The sequence below is a fragment of the Manis pentadactyla genome, chromosome 14, assembly GCF_030020395.1.
Source record: "Manis pentadactyla isolate mManPen7 chromosome 14, mManPen7.hap1, whole genome shotgun sequence".
Lineage (NCBI taxonomy): Eukaryota > Metazoa > Chordata > Mammalia > Pholidota > Manidae > Manis > Manis pentadactyla.
This window is the reverse complement of record NC_080032.1, coordinates 54,763,304-54,788,573: the sequence shown is the minus strand read 5'-3', so window position 1 is coordinate 54,788,573 and position 25,270 is coordinate 54,763,304. Positions and strand designations below refer to the sequence as shown.

Genomic DNA, 25,270 nt, shown 5'->3' with positions numbered 1-25,270 from the left:
ATAAGATATCTTGAATTCTAATCCCGTGTAACTGTAGCAGAGGACCGCCCTTTCTGTGGGGCATGCGCCCAGGACTCCTCCGCGAGGCCCGCCCACCGCAGGCCTGCCCCCCACCCCCGGCTCTCTGCCACCTGGGCCATCGCAGACTCCTCTCTGGCCTGCTCGCCCCAGAACATGGCCACGGGCCCTTCCAGTCATCCTCGAAGTCGTTGCTAATGCTGTCGTGGGCGCAGATTCACTGGGGTCTCAGGGACAAAGGGAGAGAAGGCGTTAGAGAGGGCATGTGAGGGGGGAGATAGCTAAAGAACACGCGACCTTGGAAATTAGACCTCACAGTCCCCCAGGTTCTTACCTGCCCGCTGCTTCCTCCTGCCCCCAACGCCCTCTAGTGAATCCTGCCCTAATTTCTTCTGAACCCACATCCCTAGGCCCTGGGTCTGTGTCTCTGGTCGCAAAGAAAAAGCTCAACGTAACCATTACTTTCTCCAGCAGAGCAATTCAACTCCGTTTGTCTTAACTTCCTCCGTGTTGAGTCATTCTAATGACTTTATAACCAAAGGGCTTATTAACATAAGCAAAAGAATTACCTACCAAAGCTTCCACATTTAAAGAGAAAGCAAAAGCTGAGAAGTTAGTTGTTCCTTAAGATGCAAATAAAAAAAAATCTTACCAAATCTTTTCATTCCAACTAACCTTATATTAAAGATACTTTAAAATACTGTAAACATGGATCATGAAGGGTGAATTTGAGGATATTGAGGACCTTGGAGTGACCTGTTTGCTTACATATATTTTTATTTTAAGCAGGAAATAAGTACGTCTAGTAGATTGTGGGGGGTGGGAGCACAGAGGGGAGGAGAGCGGCAGGCGCCCAGGCCTGAGTCAGGCCATGTTTGGGAGGCAGGTGGGTGGGGCTGGTGTGGCGCTGTGCATGGAGCGGGCACTGGGGATGATGCCTGTGCTCTCTTTTTAGCAACATTGGTCCAGTTCACTGTGTCAGAGAATAAATGCACAGAAATAAATTTAGAAGGGCAGTTATGTTTCATTTTGGACACATTTCATTTTAGGTTTGTGGGGCATCCACGGGATCAGAGGATAGACTTACAAGCTGGGTTTTACAGGCAGAATCTGCATCTTGAGGAAGGACCAGGCTCTCTCTTAGAGCCCTGAAATTCCAGGGAACACCTCTGAATGGGAGATCTGCATTGCCATCTTGATCTTATCTGGGGCTGGGACTTCCTTGCTACAGATCCCAGGCTACGGCATAGACACAGACTCATCCAGCCTCTACCCTAGGAGGATGGGAAACTTCCTCACCCACGGATGTGTTTCCAGGATGAGGGATGGCCACTGACTTAATCTGAATTACTCTACAAAGTGTTGCTCAGGAGCCCAGAATTAAGCCTTAATATTGCTAGAGGGAGCCTTCTTGTTAGAGGTGAACATCTTATGTGATGATGGATGCCTGATATTTGCCAGTGAGACATACCTGTCACTGTTTTCCACTCACTCTTCATGTGGGTACAGGTGAAAATTTCACTTTCTTGCTTTCTTACTCATTGTTAGCATCACTCTTTTGCCTTCAGAAAAAAGTAGAAAAAGAAAATGTGATTAATGTGATCCCATGCATATCATTAAACCTCAGCTGCCACTGTGGGGCCTGCAGGCATGGGCTCTGCTTCTGCTTCCAGCTATAACCAGGGAGCTGCCCTGTCATGGGGCAAAGAGCTCTGGAATTGGAGTCAGAACTGCTGCTTTCAAACCCTGGGTTTCCATTCACTAGATGGTCCCTTTGTGAGTCACCTATACCTTTTCAGTCTTACTTACCCTTGTCTGAAAAATGGGCAAGGTATCAGTCCCTGCTGAATCACAGGGCTTCTTAGAGATACAGTAAAAAGACTAAGCAGGGACAAGGAAAGCAGAGGCATATTGCAGCCCTTGCATGAGCTGTGTCCTGGACAGCTGGCTTCTGCCCCGGACCGAGCATCTGCGTCCGCTCCTCCTCGTAAAGCTCACACCAGCGTCTGCTGCTGTGGTTGCACTCTGAATTCCTTTTTTAAGGATATTCTTCTCTCTTGCAGTGCATAGTATGGGACTGGGACTCCAACGGAAAGCATGACTTCATTGGCGAGTTCGCCTCGACGTTCAAGGAGATGAGAGGGGCGATGGAAGGGAAACAGGTGTGTGGTGACCCACTTGTGCTGTTTCTCTGGACTCCTCTCATGAAGCGGCTGGAGGCGAGATGTCAACAAGCGACCCGATGTGACAGGAAGGGGGCATAGTGGGATGCAAGCACCTAGATTCCAGTACCAGGGACAAAGCACTTCTGTGACCTTGGACAAGACACTTTCCAATGGAGGGCAGGTTCTCCATCACTAATGAGAGGGTTAGGTGACAGCATTTCTAATTTCCTTTAGCTGTGTGGCCTTGGACAAGTGACTTGGTCTCTCCATGCCCCAGTTTTATCACCTAATTAATGAAGGTGATAATTGCACCTACCTGTTAGAATTTGTGAAATTAAATTAGCTCCCCTGTGACGTGCGCTTGGCTGAGTAACTGTGCACGGCCAGCCCTTCCAAACGATGGGCTTGTGGCTGGAGTATTCTTCCCAGTTCTGTATTCCCATGACATGGTGACACTGGTTACACAATTTAATGTTTTGGGGAAATTATTTGATTCCTCCAAATTTTCATTACGGGCGCCAGATTTTCACCTAGTTCCACCATTTCACTCTTACACATGTGGTGCCAAGATACCAACACTACACACCCATGGAGGTACACAGGGATTTCATTGCAACACACAGAAAAGAAACCTAAGCCCCCTGTGTTTCTCTTAGACATATCCTTTCTAAATATACCAATTTATTAGTCGGTCATTGTTGTTTAGGCCTAACTATGCAACTTCTGCTCTTACCTGTTCAGTGTTCTCCTGCCCAGCGTCCAGTGGTAGGAGCTGCCTCTCCACTCCAGGGCATCCCTGGCTGCTGGAGCCCTCCTACCCATGCCTCCAGCAGGCTGGGGGTGTGAGGGAGATGCAGCACCATCCCGGGAGGAGCCTTCAGCCAATAACTGATGGGAACTGGGGTATAAGTACCTCAGCTCCCGTGCCCTACAGGTGGCAAAGCTCTGAGTCAGTGCTCTCAGCAGGAATGAGCCCCGGCTGCCGCGGTGCCTGGTTTGTGTGCCTCTCAGTGGCCTTCCCATCTCAGTTCTCCACTCCTCTGTCATGGTTCCTGATATTGCCTCCCAGATGAACTATGTACACTTAAATCTTTGCTTCAGGGTGTGCTTCTGGAGGGACTGTAACCAAAATACCCGACATTCTGACTGGGGCCCACTGGCCCCAAGGAACAGAAAAGACTGACAGCAAAAATTCAGTGGCTTTGAGAAAGTAGAAACTTCCCATAGAAATTAGACTGTGCTGGCCTGACCAGACGGGCTGTTTAGCAAAGATGTCCCAACTCATTTTTCAAGTATCTTCTTTCAAACATAAGGCCAAGATATAAGCAGACTGGATGGAAATAAACTAACAATCCTTAGAATGAGAAGCTTAATCTGAATCAGACTATTGTTGGTCTGGAAGCTCAACGGCAGCTTTCTGCACAACTCCTGCAGGCTGCTTGCTATACGTGCTCTGTTACACACCCAGTACTGCAAGAAACTTGTCAACCACACACACCACACCGCTGAGCAGGCAGAGTTTCAGGGCCACATAGAACCACTAAATCATAAGTAAATCACTCGCAGAAATCAAGGGATATAGCCAGAGAAGTTGTTGCTCCATTGGACTGACAGGCCCAGACCCTACTGAGCTAATAAATCAATGACAGTTATTGATACCATCCACTAGAATTCTAAAAAGTTTTACAAAGTTTTTCCTTGTTCTCTTCTAGAAATACAAATAGACAAATCAATAAATTGGGAAACATTTCCTCTTTAGCCTCCTAAGATGACCCTAAAAGTAAGATTATAGCGCACATCACAGGTAAAGAATTAAAAAAAAAAAACGGAACAAACAAAGGGGTTTTTAGGCCCCACTGAGGACACGGACCATGTGCTACTGTGCTTCTCAGCATCACTGAGACTCCAGAAAGACTTCAATTCAACCATGCAGCCCCTATACTGGCACATTGGCACTGTGTAAAATGTTATCTTATTTACTGATTCTACTAATACTAATGAAGAAGCACCTACTAAGTGCCAGGGTCTGGGTGTGCCATGACTGCACATCAGAGTAAAATACAAGCAAGAATCAAGTAAACAAAAGATTAAAATGTAACTACAGCTTGTGAACCAGCTTGGTTATAAAGGTGTGGCATAGGAGCGATAGTCTAAAAGGGTGACATTGAAGTTGGACAGAAGCCAGGCTGTAACACGCCACAGGACAGCATATCAGGCAGAGCAAATATCCTTACAAAGTGAGTCGGGAAAGAGCTTAGTGTGAATAAGGAGCAAGAAAAAGGCCAGGGTATCTGGAGCAGAGAGGGGGAGGGAGTGATGCGGAAGACTTGGTCAAAGGCAGAGGTAGAGGCCAGGAAGGGTTGATTCAGAGCACTTGGAAAAAGGAGATGGATTTTCTTCTCTGTGTGATGACAGTGCACTCAAATTGTGCTTTCCAAGACAGTGTCCACCAACTACACAATGGTGAAGAGATCAGCTTTCACAAAACAGGGTCAACAAGCTCCTGATTCACTTTCGACTCTTTTCTTCTTTCTTTCTTCCTTTTCTTGTTTTCCTCCATCCTTCGATACCACCTTTTCTTCTCTTTATCTCTCCCTCTTTTTGTAGAAGGAATTTTAGAGGACCCTTAGCCAGTACAGGAGTCCTTTCTTCTGAACGCTTATGTAGTTGTGGAGTCCCTGCTGGAACTTACTCAGTGATGAAAAGCTGCTGAATCAGTTATCTGTTGTTGAGTAACAAATTACCCCAAAACTTCCTGGCTGAAAAAAAAATCATTATGGGCTCACAGTTCTATGGGTTGGCAATGTAGGCTGAGCTCTCCTGGGGCCACTGCTCTCTGCTATGCACAACACCAACTGAATTCACTATGCCTCAGCAGCTGGGGTGGCCATGGCATTTCTCTAGGCACTTCTGTATTCTCCAGGGGGCCATCCTGAACCTTTTTCATGGTTGTAAAAACTTCCCAGAAGCAAGAAGACATGCCTCAAAGCATGGGCACTTTTCAAGCCTCAATTCATGCCACTTTTGCTAATTTCCCATTTACCAAAATAAGTCAGATGACAAAACTCAGAGTCATTGGGGAGGGAGCACACAGGTGCGTGGACTCAGAGGAGTGGGTGCCTGTGGGCCGGTGCTGTGTCATGCAGCCCTGCATGGCTGCCTCAGAACTGCTTCATTTTTGGACACTTCTAATTGTGAGAGAGTGTGACTTTGTCTCCTGAGCAGAGAGCCGAGGACCCAGCTCAGCTCCCAGAGGCGGTAGGCAGGGACATTCAGTGACACCCGATGCTGATCTGTGGTTGACGCAGTCACATGAAGTCTTCCTTCCATTGGTGTCTGTCCTCTAGGAAGCACCTCGGCTCCCAGCCCTTCCTCAGCTCTCAGCACTCCTGCAGCTCACACTATCCCTCTTTTGAAGCCCCATTTTTGAAGCCCCTTTGGTGATCCACTGTGCCCTTGTTGCAGAATGTTCAATCCATAATTCAGCTCTCAGTGAAGTTCTGTGTAAGCTCATTATTCCCTAACTTCCTGTAGCTAGCACCTAACGTTCCTCAGCTTCCCTACCTTTAAAGCCAGTTCCCAGGCACTGAGACCCAACATTTGTGTTACTCAGCTGTGCATCTGCAGATACACCCTCCTGTCTGCTGCTTGATTTAATCCTATTCATAGTATTTGTTGGTGCCAGGCACTATTCTAAATGTATTACATGGATTAATTATTAAGTCCACACAAAAATCCTTTGAGATTGATACAGTTATAAACTCCATCTTACAGAGGAGATATCCAAGGCATAAGGGCACCAAGTAATTTGCCAAAGGTCACACAGCTGGAACGTGGGGAACTGGGATTCAAACCAGGCAGTCTGATGTGAGAGTCTCTCTCAACCTGCCTCCTCATGGCCCCTAAAGTGCAAGGGTGTCGCCCTGCCCCACTCACCAGCCCTCAGGTCCCTCTGCTGCAGCGCAGGAGCAGCCTCTGGGTGGCTCGCATCCTGAGCAGGCTTTCATGTTGCAGGTGCAGTGGGAGTGCATCAACCCCAAGTACAAAGCCAAGAAGAAGAACTACAAGAACTCGGGCATTGTGATTTTGAATCTGTGCAAGGTAAGTGCAGAGACCCGCCCATCCAGGACTCTAAACCTAGAGCCGCCTGGAAGGAAGAGTTCAGGTTGTGTGGTCAGAGGAAAAGGCTGCCAAAGAGGTGTGGCCTTTTTAAACATAAAAATAAAAAATGCAATGTATTAATGGGCATACAATGAGAAATGGTGATGCTGGAATTGTGGTGACCCGATGCCGCCATCCCCCTGGCAGGACAGTCCTGCCCCCAAGGCAGGAGCTGCTTCATAGCAAGTCAGGCCCTGCTCTGCCCAGGACAGCCCAGAGGGCGGGCCCCACAGGGGAGGCCAGCGTTTTCAGAGTGCCTCCACGTGATATGCCCGTCACAGTGCCCAGGGCTTTATCTGCAGCATCTCACCCACCTTAGTGGTTACAAGACAGTGGGCGAAGGTTAAAGAGCCTAGAAATTCCTCCCTCACTTCCCAGAAAATCCCACAGGCTAATAATTAAACCTCTTAAATTACATCCGAGATGATTCTTGCCAGCAACTGAGGGTAGACTATGTAAGAGAAACATCATAAAGTCTGTTTAACTCATCACAACCCTGAGATTTCTACTTCCACATGACATCAGATAACGAGCCCACACTCATACAAGTGGTAAGTTTAGGAACTGAGATTTTAACCCACATCTGTCCAACTCCACCATATACGACTTACAGCCCGTACAGTTTCTCTCCATGTATGCCAGGTTCCTTCTTCCGGACTGGCCTGTGCGTGGCTGCCAGGAGCCACAAGAGCACCTCCTTACATAAGAGAGAAAAGGAACGACTTGCTGGTCTGACGTGGGTCATGTGCTACCCCTGGGACCGGTCACTGGGGTGGGGGATAATATATTATGATTGGCCGTCTGGGATCATGGTATTATTTACTATGCATTTTTTATATTTTATGATGCTTTGACATCTTGGGGCCTGTGGACCAGAGACAGACTGCCCCTCCCAGGGGCTTAGGGAGCAACCTGCAGCCAAGTGTGAGACTTTATTCATTTCAAAACAGTGCTGACCATTGAAAATACAGTGTTGGTCCCACCCCAGAGGCAGACACTGATTAAAAGCATCCATAAACCAGAAACAAAAGGGGTAAGGTGCACCCAGTCGCAGCCCTCTCGGTCCCATCTGAATTGAGCATTGCTTTCTTCCTTCTTGAACAGACACAAACCCACTAGCCCTCTCTTCCCCACAGACCTCTCTGCTCTCTCCTCTCGTGTAGCAGCCTAGCCTCAAAGCCCAAGGCCGGGCCTCAGGAAACACTCGTGCCGTGAATAAAGCAGCCCGTCTCCCTCAACAGGTCCACAAGATGCACTCTTTCCTGGATTACATCATGGGTGGCTGCCAGATCCAGTTTACGGTGAGTTGTTTCCATGTCTGTTCTTATTCAGGGAGCAGGATGCAAGTCTTTGGAAATCCTGGGTCAATTTTGTTCAAGTCTCACTGCTGAAAGTATTGTATGGTGCCATGTTTTTAAAATGAGTGCATACTACTGTTTTCTCCAGTGAGGATGGTTGTCAGCATCGTACCATGGAATTCAGACTGCCCAGCCTGTGGTGGTTTGGGAGCCCTCCTAATGCTCCCCATTCTTTCAGTAGCCACATGAGGCATGAGGCAGTGGCGGCCCACCACCCCGTCACCTGGTGAGGAAGGTGGGGAGGAGGTGAGCCATGCTGGCGAGCCCCACAGGCGTGGCAGATATGGCCAGGACTCAGAGCCAGCACCATCCCCAGTGGTCAGAGCCAGGAGTGAGCCATCCAGCTGGTTCATCAGGCAATGAAAAGGTGAATTCCAAAAGGCTAGAGATCCAATCTTTCAAGGCTGAAAAATAGGGTGAGTGTCTAGACTCAGTGGGTGGGACAAGGACCATCGCCCACGTGTGACGTGTGAGCCCGAGATTTAATCTGTGTGTGGATGGGTAGGCTGGGTCCTGCTGACATGCCCTCGTGGGCCAAGGTGGTGGGTCCGCCTGTCCTTGGACAATTGGCTGTTGGTGGCTTAATATTCAAAGTGCTCCTAGGTTTGGGCAAATGTGACCTCCAGAAAGAGGATCCCGGAGGCTGAGAGCTAGATCCGGTAGGGCCTGTGGGGAAGCAGCACAGCCGACAGGAGGAATATAATCGGTACAGCACGCGCTTCTCATCTCACGGAAGTGAATGCCCCAGGCAGGCTCAGTCATGTGAGAAAATCAAGGAAAATGTTTAATTTTTTGCCTAGGTTTGAGCCCAAGAGAATAGAAAGGACCCATATATTCCTGGGAGCAGGAACAGTGGCACTGAAAGGACTAAAAAGAGGATGAGATAAGGGGCCATTTCATGGGCCAACCTGTTCTTAAACGGAGGCTTGGCCTCTGCTCCAACCTCAGAGGGGTTTGCCTGCATCCTGCCCAAGCTCTGGGCATTGTTCATGTATCCCCAAATGATTACACAAACTAATTATGGAATTTGGTCATTTTTTAAAAGTCTAAGTTTCTCTAAAGACACACCAACCCAGCCCTCCTCTACACAAACCCCAGAGGTCACAAAGCATGTTCATGTGAGCCCGGCACCTGCCTCTGGCCGTCCTGGGGCCCACTGCCACTCCGGGTGTGCCCAGGTGGTAGCAGGAGAGCCAGCAGTGCCGCGGAGGAGTCAGACTGGTCATAGCGTCCCAGGACCTTAGGAAAGGGCTGTTCATAAAGCCCTGTTTATAAAGGCCTATTGATTTGGGTCCGTTTTATAGTCTGTAGATCCCAAGCCCTTGAGCAACTCTTTATTCAACCTTGCGGGGCTTGCTTGGTGCTTGGAGTTGTGCTGCAAAGAATCAGCCCCCATAAAAACAGGACGTTTCATCCCTGGGGCTCCCAGCTCCGCGCCCAGACTCAAGGAAAGCCGCACAGCCTGCCCCACGCGGCGGCCTTGCCCTCGCAGTCTTGTCATTCCCCCTCCCTCCTGGGCAGTGCCACCCTCGGGCTCTCTGCACCACCTTCCCCACCCGGCTTCTGGGCCCCTCCAGAGTCACAGACTGTGGGGGCGTGGCAGGGGGCAGCAGTCTGGAGCAGGGAGCGGAAGGAGCTGTGGAATGAAGTAGATGCTGAGAAGGGAACAGGCCATCAGGAGGGCCTGCATCTTCCCGCAGGGCTTCAGGCTGGGGCTCAGAAGGCTACTAGGTAGCCTATTTTGAACTTTCTACTAAAGAAAACATACCAGTTACTCCAACTTCATTATCCTCCAAAATTAAGTCATCTTTCTCATTATTAATTTCTTACTGCTCAAGCAGCTCAATCTAATGCAAATTATAAACTGTAATGCAAACTATGAATAAAAATTAACACGTCTTATTTAACTTGGTCTGTAAGTGTTTATTATCTGCCCAGTAATTGTATTGAAACCATCTGGCAACATAAAAGAAGATACTAGAGGGGTGAGAAACTAGGAGAAGAGGACTCCCTGGTGGAGAGGCAGAGCAGGGAGGGAGACCGGGTGTCCCTGGAGTGAAGCCCTGGAGCATTAGCCACAACGGACTCTGTCTTCCTAGAGACAGAGCTTCAGGAGACCAGGGTGGGATAGGCACTGGCATTTCCTGCCCTCACCTCCCCACGGCTTCCCTCTGTGACCAGGAGGCCAGCCAATGTGGGTGCGCTCCCGGACGGCTGATAGTGATCTCGTTTGGGCTTGACATAGGGGAAGCACCAGGCAGAGATCATAGATGGGAGGACAGAGAAGCTGGGCGCTCATTCCCCCTTCAGGTCCTCCTCCGGGGCCATGGTCTGTGACAGCACTCTCACCAAGGTCTAGTAGCTGCTCCTTCTGCCTCTCCAGCCCATCGTCCCTTTATTACACTCTCCTCCACCCCTTTTCCGTAGGCCATGTGTTTCCTGCCAGGACTCTGACCGTACACCCTACAGACTCAGAAAGAGCTTTTGCACCTTCTGCTGATGCCCAGGGCCTCTGACTCAACCCTCAGAATGTCAAGAGTGAGCACCTTCCCCATAAAGTACCAGGCTGATGTATTTTTGGTGCTCCAAATACTTTTACTGAATTATAACAAATTGAACCCTAAATCTTCAAGGGGAGGTAATAACTAGGGAAAAGAAAAAATCAGATGAGTAAATGTGATACCACTAAAAAGCACCCCTGTAAACCTAAATGTTTATGTATCCATATAATCCAATGATGAAAACCAAGACATTAGTTTGATCATTATGAATAAATAGGGGCTATTTAAGGGGTGTTAGGGAATGGTCTGGATTAAGAAACTGAAGGGCTTTGAATTTTGAGGGAATTTGGTGAATCAGGGAGGGTTCAGACGAATCTGGAGCAGGATACTGGCACAGGCAGGCAGGCACACGCCCTAGGGTGTGGATCTGGAAGTGTTTGATGAGAGGCCTGGCTGCGGGAGGGCAGGAGGCCCTCAGGAGAGAGCCGGCCAGCCTGGGCCTGGGGAAAAGCCAGGAGGTGGGGAGCAAGGGAGTGTGCTGGTCCCAGGGCTCAGGTCTGTCATGCCTGGCTGCACGTGGTGGCCCTGCTCGCAGAGATACAGAAATGAGGGGATGCCGGACAAGAGGGAGAATTTGTTTGTCGACATGGTAGCTGTGCTCTCAGCTGTCCCAGTGGGGACAACCCTTATAAATAGGGACCTAGGCCTCAGCACAGAGGAGAGGAGAGGAGAGGAGAGGAGAGGAGAGGAGAGGAGAGGAGAGAGGTTCACATCTATGGTTCTGCATGAAGTGGCCCAAGAGAGCATGGAGGAAAAGGGCCCTGTGACAGAAAATGGTGGAAGGACTCTGCTGGGTGACAAGGGAGAGACGGAAAACAGTCACAGAAGAGGTGTGGAGAAGCCTGAGAGGAGGCCACCACTCAGGTGATCAGGAGGGACAGGTTACGAGATCAGGACAATGACTGCACATACTAAAGAGAAGTCAGAAGGTAAAGAATAAAAACTGCGTTATGCAATAAAGAGGCACATGTCATCCTTGAAAGAGCAATTTCAGCAAAATGAGACAGGGCGACTGGGAGTCAGGTGTAAACAGAAGGTAAGCAGGTATAGCTATTGGCTCAGGAAGGTTGACAGTGAAGAGAAGGCAGGAGGGGAAAGGAGGGTGGCCACCTGGGGAGGAGGAGCTTGCTTTGGAATCTGACCAAAGCAGAGGAGAAGGCCTAGTGGAGGGAGAGAAAGGACGCTGAAAAGGGCTGGTCAAGGATTCCTACATTCTTAGCCACATGGGTCACGTGAGAACTCAGTACAAGATCTACATCCTCTCACTGGAAAATCATATACCCAGTTCTGCACATAATTTTGGGAGCTCAAGAGCACCCCTGATGACAATCCTTGCTCCTCCTGTGAATCCTGGAGTCATAAGAGCTTTGAGGCAACCGTCAAGAGGGTGGGAAGAGGAAAAGCATGGACTACAGGGACAGAGATTGAGTTCAGTGTGCTTGGCACATGGCAAACACAGCAGCCAAAAAAAAGCACATTACACACTTAGAATTTCACATACAAAATACAAAATTATGGACAGCATAGAAGAGAGAGACATCATAAGTTATCTGAAAACAAAAGAGAAGAATTAAACATTTTCTTTGAAAGTTATTGCTTTTACAGATGCACAAAAATTTTATTTATAAAATGGATTTCCACAGAAGCAAGGTTTTTTAACTTTTTTTATTATTTATTAAGCTATCATTGATATGAAGGTTTCACAAGAAAAACAATGTAGTTCCTACATTCACCCTTATTACTGATTCCCCATCACACTCCATTGCAGTCACTGTCCATCAGTGTAGTAAGATGCCACAGAGTCCCTACTTGTCTTCTCTGAGCTACACTGTCTTCCCCTTGACCTCCCCCATACCATGTGAACTGATCATAATACTCCTCAATCCTCTTCTCCCTCCCTCTACCTGCGCTCCCTCACCCCTCCTCTTTGGTAACCACTACTCCCTTCTTGGAGTCTCTGAGTCTGCTGCTGTTTTGTTCCTCCAGTTTTGCTTTGTTGTTATACTCCACAAATGAGGGAAATCATTTGGCATTTGTCTTTCTCTGCCTGGCTTATTTCACTGAGCGTAATACCCTCTAGCTCCATCCATGTTGTTGCGAATGGTAGGATTTGTTGCTTTCTTATGACTGAATAATATTCCATTGTGTATATGTACCACCTCTTCTTTATCCATTCATCTACTGATGGACACTTAGGTTGCTTCCATATCATGCCTATTGTAAATAGAGGTGCAGATGTTTTTTTGAATCTGAAAACTTGTTTTCTTTGGGTAAATTCCTAGGAGTAGAATTCCCAGGTCAAACAGTATTTCAATTTTTAGTTTCTTGAGGAACTTCTATACTGCTTTCCACAATGGTTGGACTAGTTTACATTCCCACCAGCAGTGTAGGAGGGTTCCCATTTCTCCACATCTTCTCAAGCATTTGTTGTTCCTAGTCTTTTCAATGTTGGCCATCCTAACTAGTGTGAGGTGATATGTTGATATGGAACATCTTTGCATGTGACTGTTGGCCATCAGAATTCCTTCTTTGGCAAATTGTCTGTTCATATGGTCTGCCCACTTTATAGTCAGGTTACTTGCTTTTTGGGTGTTGAGGTGTGCAAGTTCATTATATATTTTGGATGTTAACCCCTTGATGGATATGTCATTTACAAATATATTCTCCTATACTGTAGGATGCCTTTTTGTTCTGCTGATGGTGTCCTTTGCTGTACAGAATCTTTTCAGCATGATGTAGTCCCATTTGTTCATTTTTTATTTTGTTTCCCTTGCCTGAAGAGAAGTGTTCAGGAAAAAATTTCTCATGTTTATATTGAAGAGATTTTTCCCGATGTTTTCTTCTAAGAATTTTATGCTTTCATGACTAACATTCAGATCTTTCATCGATTTTGAGTTTACTTTTGTGTATGGGGTTAGACAATAATCCAATTTCAATCTCTTGCATGTAGCTGTCCAGTTTTGCCAACACCAGCTGTTGAAGAGGCTGTCATTTCCCCATTGTACGTCCATGGCTCCTTTATCATGTGTTAATTGATCATATATGCTTGGGTTTATATCTGGGCTCTCCAGTCTGTTCCATTAGTCTATGGATCTGTTCTTGTGACAGTACCAAATTGTCTTGATTACTGTGGCTTTGTAGTAGAGCTTGATGTCAGTGAGCGTAATTCCCTCCACTTTATACTTCTTTCTCAAGATTGCTTTGACTATTCAGGGTCTTTTGTGGTTCCATATAAATTTTAGAACTATTTGCTTTAGTTCATTGAAGAATACTGTTGGTATTTTGATAGGGATGCATTGAATCTGTAGATTGCTTTAGGCATGATGGCCATTTTGATGATATTAATTCTTCCTATCCATGAGCATGGGATGTGTTTCCATTTATTGGTATCTTCTTTAATTTCTCTCAGGAGTGTCATGTAGTTTTCAGAGTACAGGTCTTTCACTTCCTTGGTTATGTTTATTCCTAGGTATTTTATTCTTTTTGATGCAACTGTGAATGGAATTGTTTTCCTTATTTCTCTTTCTGCTAGTTCATAGTTAGTGTTTAGGAATGCAACAGATTTCTGTATGTTAATTTTGTATCCTGCAACTTTGCTGAATTCAGATATTAGTTCTAGTAGTTTTGGAGTAGATTCTTTAGGGTTTTTTTATGTACAATATCATGCCATCTGCAAACAGGGACAGTTTAACTTCTTCCTTGACATTCTGGATGCCTTTTATTTCTTTGTGTTGTCTGATTGCTGTGGCTAGGACCTCCAGAACTATGTTGAATAAAAGTGGGTAGAGTGGGCATCCTTGTCTTGTTCCCCATCTTAAAGCAAAAGCTTTCAGTTTCTTGCTGTTAAGTATAATATAGGCTGTGGGTTTGTCATATATGGCCTTTATTATGTTGAGGTACTTGCCCTCTATACCCATTTTGTTGAGAGTTTTTATCATGAATGGATGCTGAATTTTGTCAAATGCTTTTTCAGCATCTATGGAGATGATCATGAGGTTTTTGTCCTTATTTTGTTGATGTGGTGGATGATGTTGATGGATTTTTGAATGTTGTACCATCCTTGCATCCTTTGAATAAATCCTACTTGATCATGATGGATGATCTTTTATGTATTTTTGAATTCGATTTGCTAATATTTTGTTGAGTATTTTTGCATCTATGTTCATCAGGAATATTGGTCTGTAATTTTCTTTCTTTGTGGTGTCTTTGCCTGGTTTTGGTATTAGAGTGATGCTGGCCTTGTAGAATGAGTTTGGGAGTATTCCCTCCTTTTCTATTTTTGGAAAACTTAAAGGAGGATGGGTATTGGGTTTTTACTAAATGTTTGATAAAATTCAGCAGTGAAACCATCCAGTACAGGAATATTGTTCTTAGGAAGTTTTTTCGATTACCAATTCAATTTATTTGCTGGTAATTGATCTATTCTGATTTCCTGTTTCTTCCTGGGTCAGCCTTGGAAGGTTGTATTTTTCTAGAAAGTTGTCCATTTTGTCTAGGTTATCTGGTTCATTCGTGTATAACTTTTCATAGTATTCCCTAAAAATTCTTTGTATTTCTGTGGTGTCCATAGTGATTTTTCCTTTCTCATTTCTGATTCTGTTTATGTGTGTAGACTCTTTTTTGCTTGATAAGTGTGGCTAGAGGTTTATCTATTTTGTTTATTTTCTCAAAGTAACAGCTCCTGCTTTCAGTGATTCTTTCTATTGTTTTATTCTTCCCAATTTTATTTATTTGTGCTCTAATTTTATTATGTCCCTCCTCTGCTGACTTTAGGCCTCATAAGTTCTTCTTTTTCTAGTTTCATTAATTGTGAGTTTAGACTGTTCATTTGCAATTTGTTCTTCTTTCCTGAGGTAGGCCTGTATTGCAATATACTTCCCTCTTATCACAGCCTTTGCTACATCCCACAGATTTTGCTTTGTTTAATTATTGTCATTTGTCTCCAATTATTGCTTGATCTCTGTTTTAATTTGGTCATTGATTCATTGATTATTAAGAGCATGTTATTAAGTCTCCATGTGTTTGTGGGCTTTTCCACTTTCTTTGGGTAATTTATTTCTAGTTTTATACCTTTGTGATCTGAGAAGTTGGTTGGTACAGTTTCAATCTTTTTGAATTTACTGAGGCTCTTTTTGTGGCCTAGTTTTGAAAATGTTCCATGTGCACTTGAGAAGAATGTGTATCCTGTTGCTTTTGGATACAGTGTTCTGTAGATGTCCATTAGGTCCATCTGTTCTAAAACGTTGTTCAGTGCCTCTGTGTCCATACTTATTTTCTGTCTGGTGGATCTGTCCTTTGGAGTGAGTGTTGTGTTGAAGTCTCCTAAAATGAATGCATTGCATTCTATTTCCCCCTTTAATTCTGTTAGTGTTTGTTTCACATATGTAGGTGCTCCTGTGTTGGGTGCATAGATATTTATAATGGTTATATCCTCTTGTTGGACTGACCCCTTTATCATTATGTAATGTCCTTCTTTGTCTCCTGTGACTTTCTTTGTTTTAAAGTCTATTTTGTCTGATACAAGTACTGCAACTCCTGCTTTCTTCTCCCTATTATTTGCATGAAATATCTTTTTCCATCCCTTTACTTTCAGTCTGTGTATGTCTTTGGATTTTAAGTGATTCTCTTGTAGGCAGCATATAGATGGGTCTTGCTTTTTTATTCAATCAGTCACTCTATGTCTTTTGATAGGTGCATTCATGATTACCGATAGGCATGTACTTATTGCCATTGCAAGCTGTAGATTCATGGTTACCATAAGGTTCAAGGGTTATTCCCTTACTATCTAACAGTCTAATTTAACTCACTTAGTATGCTATTACAAACACAACCTAAGGGTTCTTCTTTTCTCTCCTTTTTCTTCCTCCTCCATTCTTTATGTGTTAAGTATCATGTTCTGTACTCTTTGCCTCTCCTTTGATTGACTTTGGGGGTTGTTGATTTGATTTTGCATCTGCTCAGTAATTAATTGTTTTACTTTGCTGTGGTTTTATTTCTCTTGGTGACAGCTATTTAGCCTTAGGAGTAATGTCATCTATAACAGTCCCTCCAAAATTCTCTCAGCTTTTGCCTATCTGAAAATTGTTTAATCCCTCCTTCAAATTTAAATGACAATCTTGCTGGGTAGAGTATTCTTGGTGGTTTGAGGCCTTTCTGCTTCATTGCATTAAATATATCATGGCACTCCCTTCTGGCCATAAGGTTTCTGTTGAGAAGTCTGATGGGTTTTCTTTTGTATGTGATCTTTTTTCTCTCTGTGGCTGCTTTTAAAAGTCTGTCCTTATCCTTGATCTTTGCCATTTTAATTACTATATGTCTTGGTGTTGTCTTCCTTGCATCACTTATGTTGGGACATCTGTGCACGTCCATGTCCTGAGAGACTATCTCCTTCCAATTGGGGAAGTTTTCAGCAATTACCTCCTCAGACACTTTCTTTTTTTTTTTTTTTTTTTTTTTTTTTAGATAATTATTTTTTATTGAAGGGTAGTTGACACACAGTATTACATTACATTAGTTTCAGGTGTACAACACAGTGATTCAACATTTATATACATGATAATTCTAAGTACCAGCTATCACCATACCAAGTTGTTACAATATTTTGACTATATTCCTTATGCTATACATTACATCCCGGTTGCTTATTTATTTTACAATTGGAAGTGTGTACTTTTTCTTGGTTGTTGTTGTTAGGGCATCTCTCATTTTTATTGATCAAATGGTTGTTAACAACAATAAAATTCTGTATAGGGGAGTCAATGCTCAATGCACAATCATTAATCCACCCCAAGCCTAATTTTCGTCAGTCTCCAATCTTCTGAAGCATAACGAACAAGTTCTTACATGGAGAACAAATTCTTACATAGTGAATAAGTTACATGGTGAACAGTACAAGGGCAGTCATCACAGAAACTTTTGGTTTTGCTCATGCATTATGAACTATAAACAGTCAGTTCAAATATGAATACACATTTGATTTTTATACTTGATTTATATGTGGATACCACATTTCTCTCTTTATTATTTTTAATAAGATGCTGAAGTGGTAGGTAGATACAACATAAAGGTAGAAAACATAGTTTAGTGTTGTAAGAGAGCAAATGTAGATGATCAGGTGTGTGCCTGTAGACTATGTGTTAATCCAAGCTAGACAAGGGCAATAAAACATCCACATATGCAGAAGATTTCTCTCAGTACAGGGGGGGTGAGGTTCTAAGCCTCACCTCTGTTGATCCCCAATTTCTCACCTGATGACCCCCCAGCGACTGTGCCTGTCTTAGGTTGTTCCTCCCTTGAGGAATCTTACCCGTCTCTGGCTAACCAGTCATCTTCCGGGGCCACACAGGGAAATGTTAAGTTGGTAAGTGAGAGAGAAGCCTTATTGTTTGAAATGGTTAGCTTTTTATTTCTTTGCATATTTATGCCCTGTGGCTTCTATGCCCAGCATTTGTCTTGAGGTATCTTTACCACTTGGAGGAGTTATGATACTCGGTAAATTTGATATGAGGCACGAATTCTATTTAAGAATTCGTTGTAATTAGGAAGGAAGAAGAAAAGCTATAGAAGTAGCAGGCGGGAGAAAACATGGGAAGATTGATTATTTCTTTGACATATCTTCTTGTAGAGTAACTTCAGCATGTATATATTTTAAGCTACTACTTAAATTGCGCACACACATTAACATAATAGGAGTATAGTTACCTAACCAAAGCATACCTGTAATTACCAGCCATCTCCAGTGAAACCAAGAAAACCAGTTAGGCACCCTAGGCATTTGTGAAAACTTATCAATGATATGATGGTTATTATCTAACTGAATTTGAATAGTTTGAGAAAAATCAGACAAATTAAAACAACCCATTCCTGGGCACTGTTCACATCCCATATGTTCTTTTAACAGTAAATAGTCTGTAGTTGTAAGATTTTGGAGCGCTACAATTTGCACTTCTCCTAATTCTTGGTTGAGTTCCAACAGTATAGATCCAGTCAAATTTGTTGTTTTACTGTATGCACAGGCCAGCTTAGATATCTCCTTCATTCCCATGGCAAGTCCAGGAGCTGGTGGGATGAGTGCATCTACAGCTGTAGCAGTGCGTGGATCTTTGTTGGGGTTTTTTGATGATCATCTTCTGGCATGAGTCTTCCCGAGAGTGCTGATGTTGGAAGTTCTCTTTCATATCGTTTCTTAGTTCATTTTCGGGGTAGCCAAATTAGGCTTTGATCCTCTGTATAAACACAAACAGACCCTTTGCCTACACTTTTATATGTCCTTTATATTATTGTGTAGAACTCATTAGAGGTCACCACATAGGAACTGCATTTTTTTTTTTTAATCATTAATCTACACTTACATGACGAATACTTACGAATACTTTGTTTACTAGGCTCTCCCCTATACCAGGTCCCCCCTATATACTCCTTTACAGTCACTGTCCATCAGCGTAGCAACCTGTTGTAGAATCACTACTTGTCTTCTCTGTGTTGTACAGCCCTCCCCTTTCTCCCACCCCGCTATGGATGCTAATCTTAATACCCCCCTACTTCTCCCCCCCTTATCCCTCCCTACCCACCCATCCTCCCCAGTCCCTTTCCCTTTGGTACCTGTTAGTCCATTCTTGAGTTCTGTGATTCTGCTGCTGTTTTGTTCCTTCAGTTTTTCCTTTGTTCTTATATTCCACAGATGAGTGAAATCATTTGGTATTTCTCTTTCTCTGCTTGGCTTGTTTCACTGAGCAAAATACCCTCCAGCTCCATCCATGTTGCTGCAAATGGTTGGATTTGCCCTTTTCTTATGGCTGAGTAGTATTCCATTGTGTATATGTACCACATCTTCTTTATCCATTCATCTATCGATGGACATTTAGGTTGCTTCCAATTCTTGGCTATTGTAAATAGTGCTGCGATAAACATAGGGGTGCACTGATCTTTCTCATACTTGATTGCAGCATTCTTAGGGTAAATTCCTAGGAGTGCAATTCCTGGGTCAAATGGTAAGTCTGTTTTGAGCATTTTGATGTACCTCCATACTGCTTTCCACAATGGTTGAACAAGTTTACATTCCCACCAGCAGTGTAGGAGGGTTCCCCTTTCTCCACAGCCTCGCCAACATTTGTTGTTGTTTGTCTTTTGGATGGCAGCCATCCTTACTGGTGTGAGGTGATACCTCATTGTAGTTTTAATTTGCATTTCTCTGATAATTAGCGATGTGGAGCATCTTTTCATGTGTCTGTTGGCCATCTGTATTTCTTTTTTGGAGAACCGTCTGTTCAGTTCCTTTGCCCATTTTTTAATTGGGTTATTTGTTTTTTGTTTGTTGAGGCGTGTGAGCTCTTTATATATTCTGGACGTCAAGCCTTTATCGGATGTGTCATTTTCAAAGATATTCTCCCATACTGTAGGGTTTCTTTTTGTTCTATTGATGGTGTCTTTTGCTGTACAGAAGCTTTTCAGCTTAATATAGTCCCACTTGTTCATTTTTGCTGTTGTTTTCCTTGCCCGGGGAGATATGTTCAAGAAGAGGTCACTCATGTTTATGTCTAAGAGGTTTGTGCCTATGTTTTCTTCCAAGAGTTTAATGGTTTCATGACTTACATTCAGGTCTTTGATCCATTTTGAGTTTACTTTTGTATATGGGGTTAGACGATGGTCCAGTTTCATTCTCCTACATGTAGCTGTCCAGTTTTGCCAGCACCATCTGTTGAAGAGACTGTCATTTCGCCATTGTATGTCCATGGCTCCTTTATCAAATATTAATTGACCATATATGTCTGAGTTAATGTCTGGATTCTCTAGTCTGTTCCATTGGTCTGTGGCTCTGTTCTTGTGCCAGTACCAAATTGTCTTGATTACTATGGCTTTATAATAGAGCTTGAAGTTGGGGAGTGAGATCCCCCCTACTTTATTCTTCTTTCTCAGGATTGCTTTGGCTATTCGGGGTCTTTGGTGGTTCCATATGAATTTTTGAATTATTTGATCCAGTTCATTGAAGAATGTTGCTGGTAGTTTCATAGGGATTGCATCAAATCTGTATATTGCTTTGGGCAGGATGGCCATTTTGACGATATTAATTCTTCCTAGCCATGAGCATGGGATGCGTTTCCATCTGTTAGTGTCCCCTTTAATTTCTTTTAAGAGTGACTTGTAGTTTTCAGAATATAAGTCTTTCACTTCTTTGGTTAGGTTTATTCCTAGGTATTTTATTTTTTTTGATGCAATTGTGAATGGAGTTGTTTTCCTGATTTCTCTTTCTGTTGGTTCATTGTTGGTATATAGGAAAGCCACAGATTTCTGTGTGTTGATTTTGTATCCTGCAACTTTGCTGTATTCCGATATCAGTTCTAGTAGTTCTGGGGTGGAGTCTTTAGGGTTTTTTATGTACAGTATCATGTCATCTGCAAATAGTGACAGTTTGACTTCTTCTTTGCCAATCTGGATTCCTTGTATTTTTTTGTTTTGTCTGATTGCCGTGGCTAGGACCTCTAGTACAATGTTAAATAACAGTGGGGAGAGTGGGCATCCCTGTCTAGTTCCCGATCTCAGCGGAAATGCTTTCAGCTTCTCGCTATTCAATATAATGTTGGCTGTGGGTTTTTCATAGATGGCCTTTATTATGTTGAGGTACTTGCCCTCTATTCCCATTTTGCTGAGAGTTTTTATCATGAATGGATGTTGAACTTTGTCAAATGCTTTTTCAGCATCTATGGAGATGATCATGTGGTTTTTGTCTTTCTTTTTGTTGATGTGGTGGATGATATTGATGGACTTTCGAATGTTGTGCCATCCTTGCATCCCTGGGATGAATCCCACTTGGTCATGGTGTACGATGGTTTTGATGTATTTTTGAATTCGGTTTGCTAAAATTTTGTTGAGTATTTTTGCGTCTACGTTCATCAGGGATATTGGTCTATAGTTTTCTTTTTTGGTGGTGTCTTTGCCTGGTTTTTGGTATTAGGGTGATGTTAGCTTCATAGAATGAGTTTGGGAGTATCCCCTCCTCTTCTATTTCTTGGAAAACTTTAAGGAGAATGGGTATTATGTCTTCCCTGTATGTCTGATAAAATTCCGAGGTAAATCCATCTGGCCGGGGGGTTTTGTTCTTTGGTAGTTTTTTGATTACCACTTCAATTTCGTTGCTGGTAATTGGTCTGTTTAGATTTTCTGTTTCTTTTTGGGTCAGTCTTGGAAGGTTGTATTTTTCTAGGAAGTTGTCCATTTCTCCTAGGTTTCCCAGCTTGTTAGCATATAGGTTTTCATAGTAGTCTCTAATAATTCTTTGTATTTCTGCGGGATCTGTTGTGATTTTTCCTTTCTCATTTCTGATACTGTTGATTTGTGTTGACTCTCTTTTCCTCTTAATAAGTCTGGCTAGAGGCTTATCTATTTTGTTTATTTTCTCGAAGAACCAGCTCTTGGTTTCATTGATTTTTGCTATTGTTTTATTCTTCTCAATTTTATTTATTTCTTCTCTGATCTTTATTATGTCCCTCCTTCTGCTGACCTTAGGCCTCATTTGTTCTTCTTTTTCCAATTTTGATAGTTGTGACATTAGACCGTTCATTTGGGATTGCTCTTCCTTTTTTAAATATGCTTGGAGTGCTATATACTTTCCTCTTAAGACTGCTTTTGCTGCGTCCCACAGAAGTTGGGGCTTAGTGTTGTTGTTGTCATTTGTTTCCATATATTGCTGGATCTCCATTTTGATTTGGTCATTGATCCATTGATTATTTAGGAGCGTGTTGTTTAGCCTCCATGTGTTTGTGAGCCTTTTTGCTTTCTTTGAACAGTTTATTTCTAGTTTAATGCCTTTGTGGTCTGAAAAGTTGGTTGGTAGGATTTCAATCTTTTGGAATTTACTGAGGCTCTTTTTGTGTCCTAGTATGTGGTCTATTCTGGAGAATGTTCCATGTGCACTTGAGAAGAACGTGTATCCTGTTGCTTTTGGATGTAGAGTTCTGTAGATGTCTATTAGGTCCATCTGTTCTAGTGTGTTGTTCAGTGCCTCTGTGTCCTTACTTATTTTCTGTCTGGTGGATCTGTCCTTTGGAGTGAGTGGTGTGTTGAAGTCTCCTAGAATGAATGCATTGCATTCTATTTCCTCCTTTAGTTCTGTTAATATTTGTTTCAGGTATGTTGGTGCTCCTGTATTGGGTGCATATATATTTATAATGGTTATATCCTCTTGATGGACTGAGCCCTTTATCATTATGTAATGTCCTTCTTTGTCTTTTTTTACTTTCTTTATTTTGAAGTCTGTTTTGTCTGATACCAGAATTGCAACACCTGCTTTCTTCTCTCTGTTGTTTGCTTGAAATATCTTTTTCCATCCCTTGACTTTAAGTCTGTGCGCGTCTTTGGGTTTGAGGTGAGTCTCTTGTAAGCAGCATATGGATGGATCTTGCTTTTTTATCCATTCTATTACTCTGTGTCTTTTGATTGGTGCATTCAGTCCATTTACATTTAGGGTGATTATTGAAAGGTATGAATTTATTGCCATTGCAGGCTTTAAGTTTGTGGTTACCAAAGGTTTAGGGTTAGCTTCTTTACTGTCTTACTGTCTAACTTAACTCGCTTGTTGAGCTATTATAAACACAATCTGATGATTCTTTATTTCTCTCCCTTCTTATTCCTCCTCCTCCCTTCTTCATATGTTGGGTGTTTTGTTGTGTGCTCTTTTTAGGAGTGCTCCCATCTAGAGCAGTCCCTGTAGGATGCCCTGTAGAGGTGGTTTGTGGGAGGCAAATTCCCTCAACTTTTGCTTGTCTGGGAATTGTTTAATCCCTCCTTCATATTTAAATGATATTCGTGCTGGATACAGTAGTCTTGGTTCGAGGCCCTTCTGTTTCATTGCATTAAGTATATCATGCCATTCTCTTCTGGCCTGTAGGGTTTCTGTTGAGAAGTCTGATGATAGCCTGATGGGTTTTCCTTTGTAGGTAACCTTTTTTTTCTCTCTGGCTGCTTGTAATACTTTGTCCTTGTCTTTGATCTTTGCCATTTTAATTATTATGTGTCTTGGTGTTGCCCTCCTTGGATCCCTTGTCATCGGAGTTCTGTGTACCTCTGTGGTCTGAGAGGCCATTTCTTCCCCTAGTTTGGGGAAATTTTCAGCAATTATTTCTTCAAAGACATTTTCTATCCCCTTTTCTCTCTCTACTTCTTCTGGAATGCCTATGATTCTTAAATTATTTCTTTTATATTGATCACTCAGCTCTCTTAAAATTCTTTCATTCCTGGAGATCCTTTTATCTCTCTCTGCATCAGCTTCTCTGCGTTCCTGTTCTCTGTTTTCTAGTCCATTAATGGTCTCTTGCATCTCGTCCATTCTGTTTTGAAGTCCTTCCAGAGCTTGTTTTATTTCTGAATTCTCCTTCCTTAGTTCTTGCATATTTCTCTGCAAGTCCATCAGCATGGTTATGACTTTTGTTTTGAATTCTTTTTCAGGTAGACTGGCTAAATCTATCTCCCCAGATTCCTTCTCAGGGGAAGATGTAGCAGATGCCGAAGCTGTCTGGGTTAGTCTTGTCTGAATCATATTTTTTTGCCTTTTCATGTTGACAGGTGCTATTGACTGTCAGCTGGGAGGGCCAAAATTTTCACTTACTACTGGCCTTTCTTTACTGGGGCAACTGCGACCCCTAGTGGCTTGTGTTGGGTAATTGCGTGTAGAGTGGGTCTTTGTGTCTTGCCTGGCCGGAAGGGAGAAATTTCCCTTTCTGTGGGCGGAATTTGTCTCAGGCTGCTTCTCTGCTTTCGCAGCGCCCGGTGGGGTGATGGATGGGGGGGCTGCTTGACTGTTTGCCTCCGTGAGGGGTCTCAGAGCTGTTGCCCAGGGGGTTAGTGCACCCGGTTTTCCCTGTAATTTCCAGCTGCTGTACTGTGACCTGGGTTGTTTCCGTCAAGCTGTTAAGTCCCTGTCCCTTTAAGACTTTCAAAAAAGCCCCCGCTTTTCTTTGTCACAGGGGCATCAGCTTCAGCACCCGCTCTGAGGTCTACCCCCTGTTCCCCCAGTATCCAGGGCCCCCTGGGCATGTATTGTGTCTGCGCTCTGGCCCGGATGGCTGGGGCTGGGTGTTCGGCAGTCCTGGGCTCCGTCTCCCTCCCGCTCTGCCTATTGTTCTCCCGCCGGGAGCTGGGGGGAGGGGCGCTCGCGTCCCGCAGGGCCGGGGCTTGTATCTTACCCCCTTCGCGAGGCGCTGGGTTCTCGCTGGTGTAGCTGCAGTCTGGCCACTGTCCTGCGTCTTCTGGTCTCTCTTTTAGGGCTAGTTGTGTTTGTTGTATTTTCAAAAGTATATATGTTTTTGGGAGGAGATTCCCACTGTCCTACTCACGCCGCCATGTTGGCTCCGCCTCCTCCTCAGACACTTTCTATCCCTTTTTCTCTCTTCTTCTTCTTCTGGTACCCCTATAATGTGAATATTTTTCCATTTGGATTGGCCACACAGTTCTCTTGATATTCTTTCATTCTTAGAGATCCTTTTTCCTGTGTGCCTCAGCTTTTTTGTATTTCTCTTTAATTTCTATTCCATTTACTGTCTCTTCTACTACATCTAATCTGCTTCTAAATTCCTCCATTGTATGTTTCATTTCAGATATGGAATTTCTTGATTGCATCTCCATCCTAAATTCATCCCTGAGTTCTTGAATATTTTTCTGTACCTCCATGAGCATATTTATGATTTTTATTTCAAACTCTCAGAAACATTGGTGAGTTCAGTTTCATTTGGTCCTTTTTGTGGCGTTTGTGAGATTTTTGTTTGAACCAACTTCCTTTGACGTTTCATATTTGTATGTGGCACTGTCTAGTGCCCAGAGGCTCTAGTCTCTGGAGCTGCTCAGCCCCTGGAGTGATGTTGGAGGTTGCAGGAGAGCAGCGCTGCTGCCTGGGGGGAGGAAGGAGCTGTTTCCTGCTTCCTGGCTGAAGTGTCTGTCTCCACTATCAGAACCAATGGGCCAGCACACACGTGTAAGCCTCTGTGCTTTGCGTCTGTAGCTGCTGTAGGTGGGGCCT

The 25,270-nt window shown here is 43.7% G+C and overlaps 1 protein-coding gene across 3 annotated transcripts in view; it reads left to right on the top strand.

The window, feature by feature from the left end:
• Nucleotides 1–25,270, top strand: part of CPNE4 (copine 4) — a 481,705-nt gene that overhangs the window by 426,357 nt on the left and 30,078 nt on the right. For all 3 annotated transcript variants that reach the window (XM_036894782.2, XM_057492042.1, XM_057492043.1), the window contains 3 exons: nt 2,082–2,180; nt 6,198–6,284; nt 7,586–7,645. In XM_036894782.2, the coding sequence (XP_036750677.1) occupies nt 2,082–2,180; nt 6,198–6,284; nt 7,586–7,645 (246 nt within the window). The remainder of the gene's footprint in view (nt 1–2,081; nt 2,181–6,197; nt 6,285–7,585; nt 7,646–25,270) is intronic.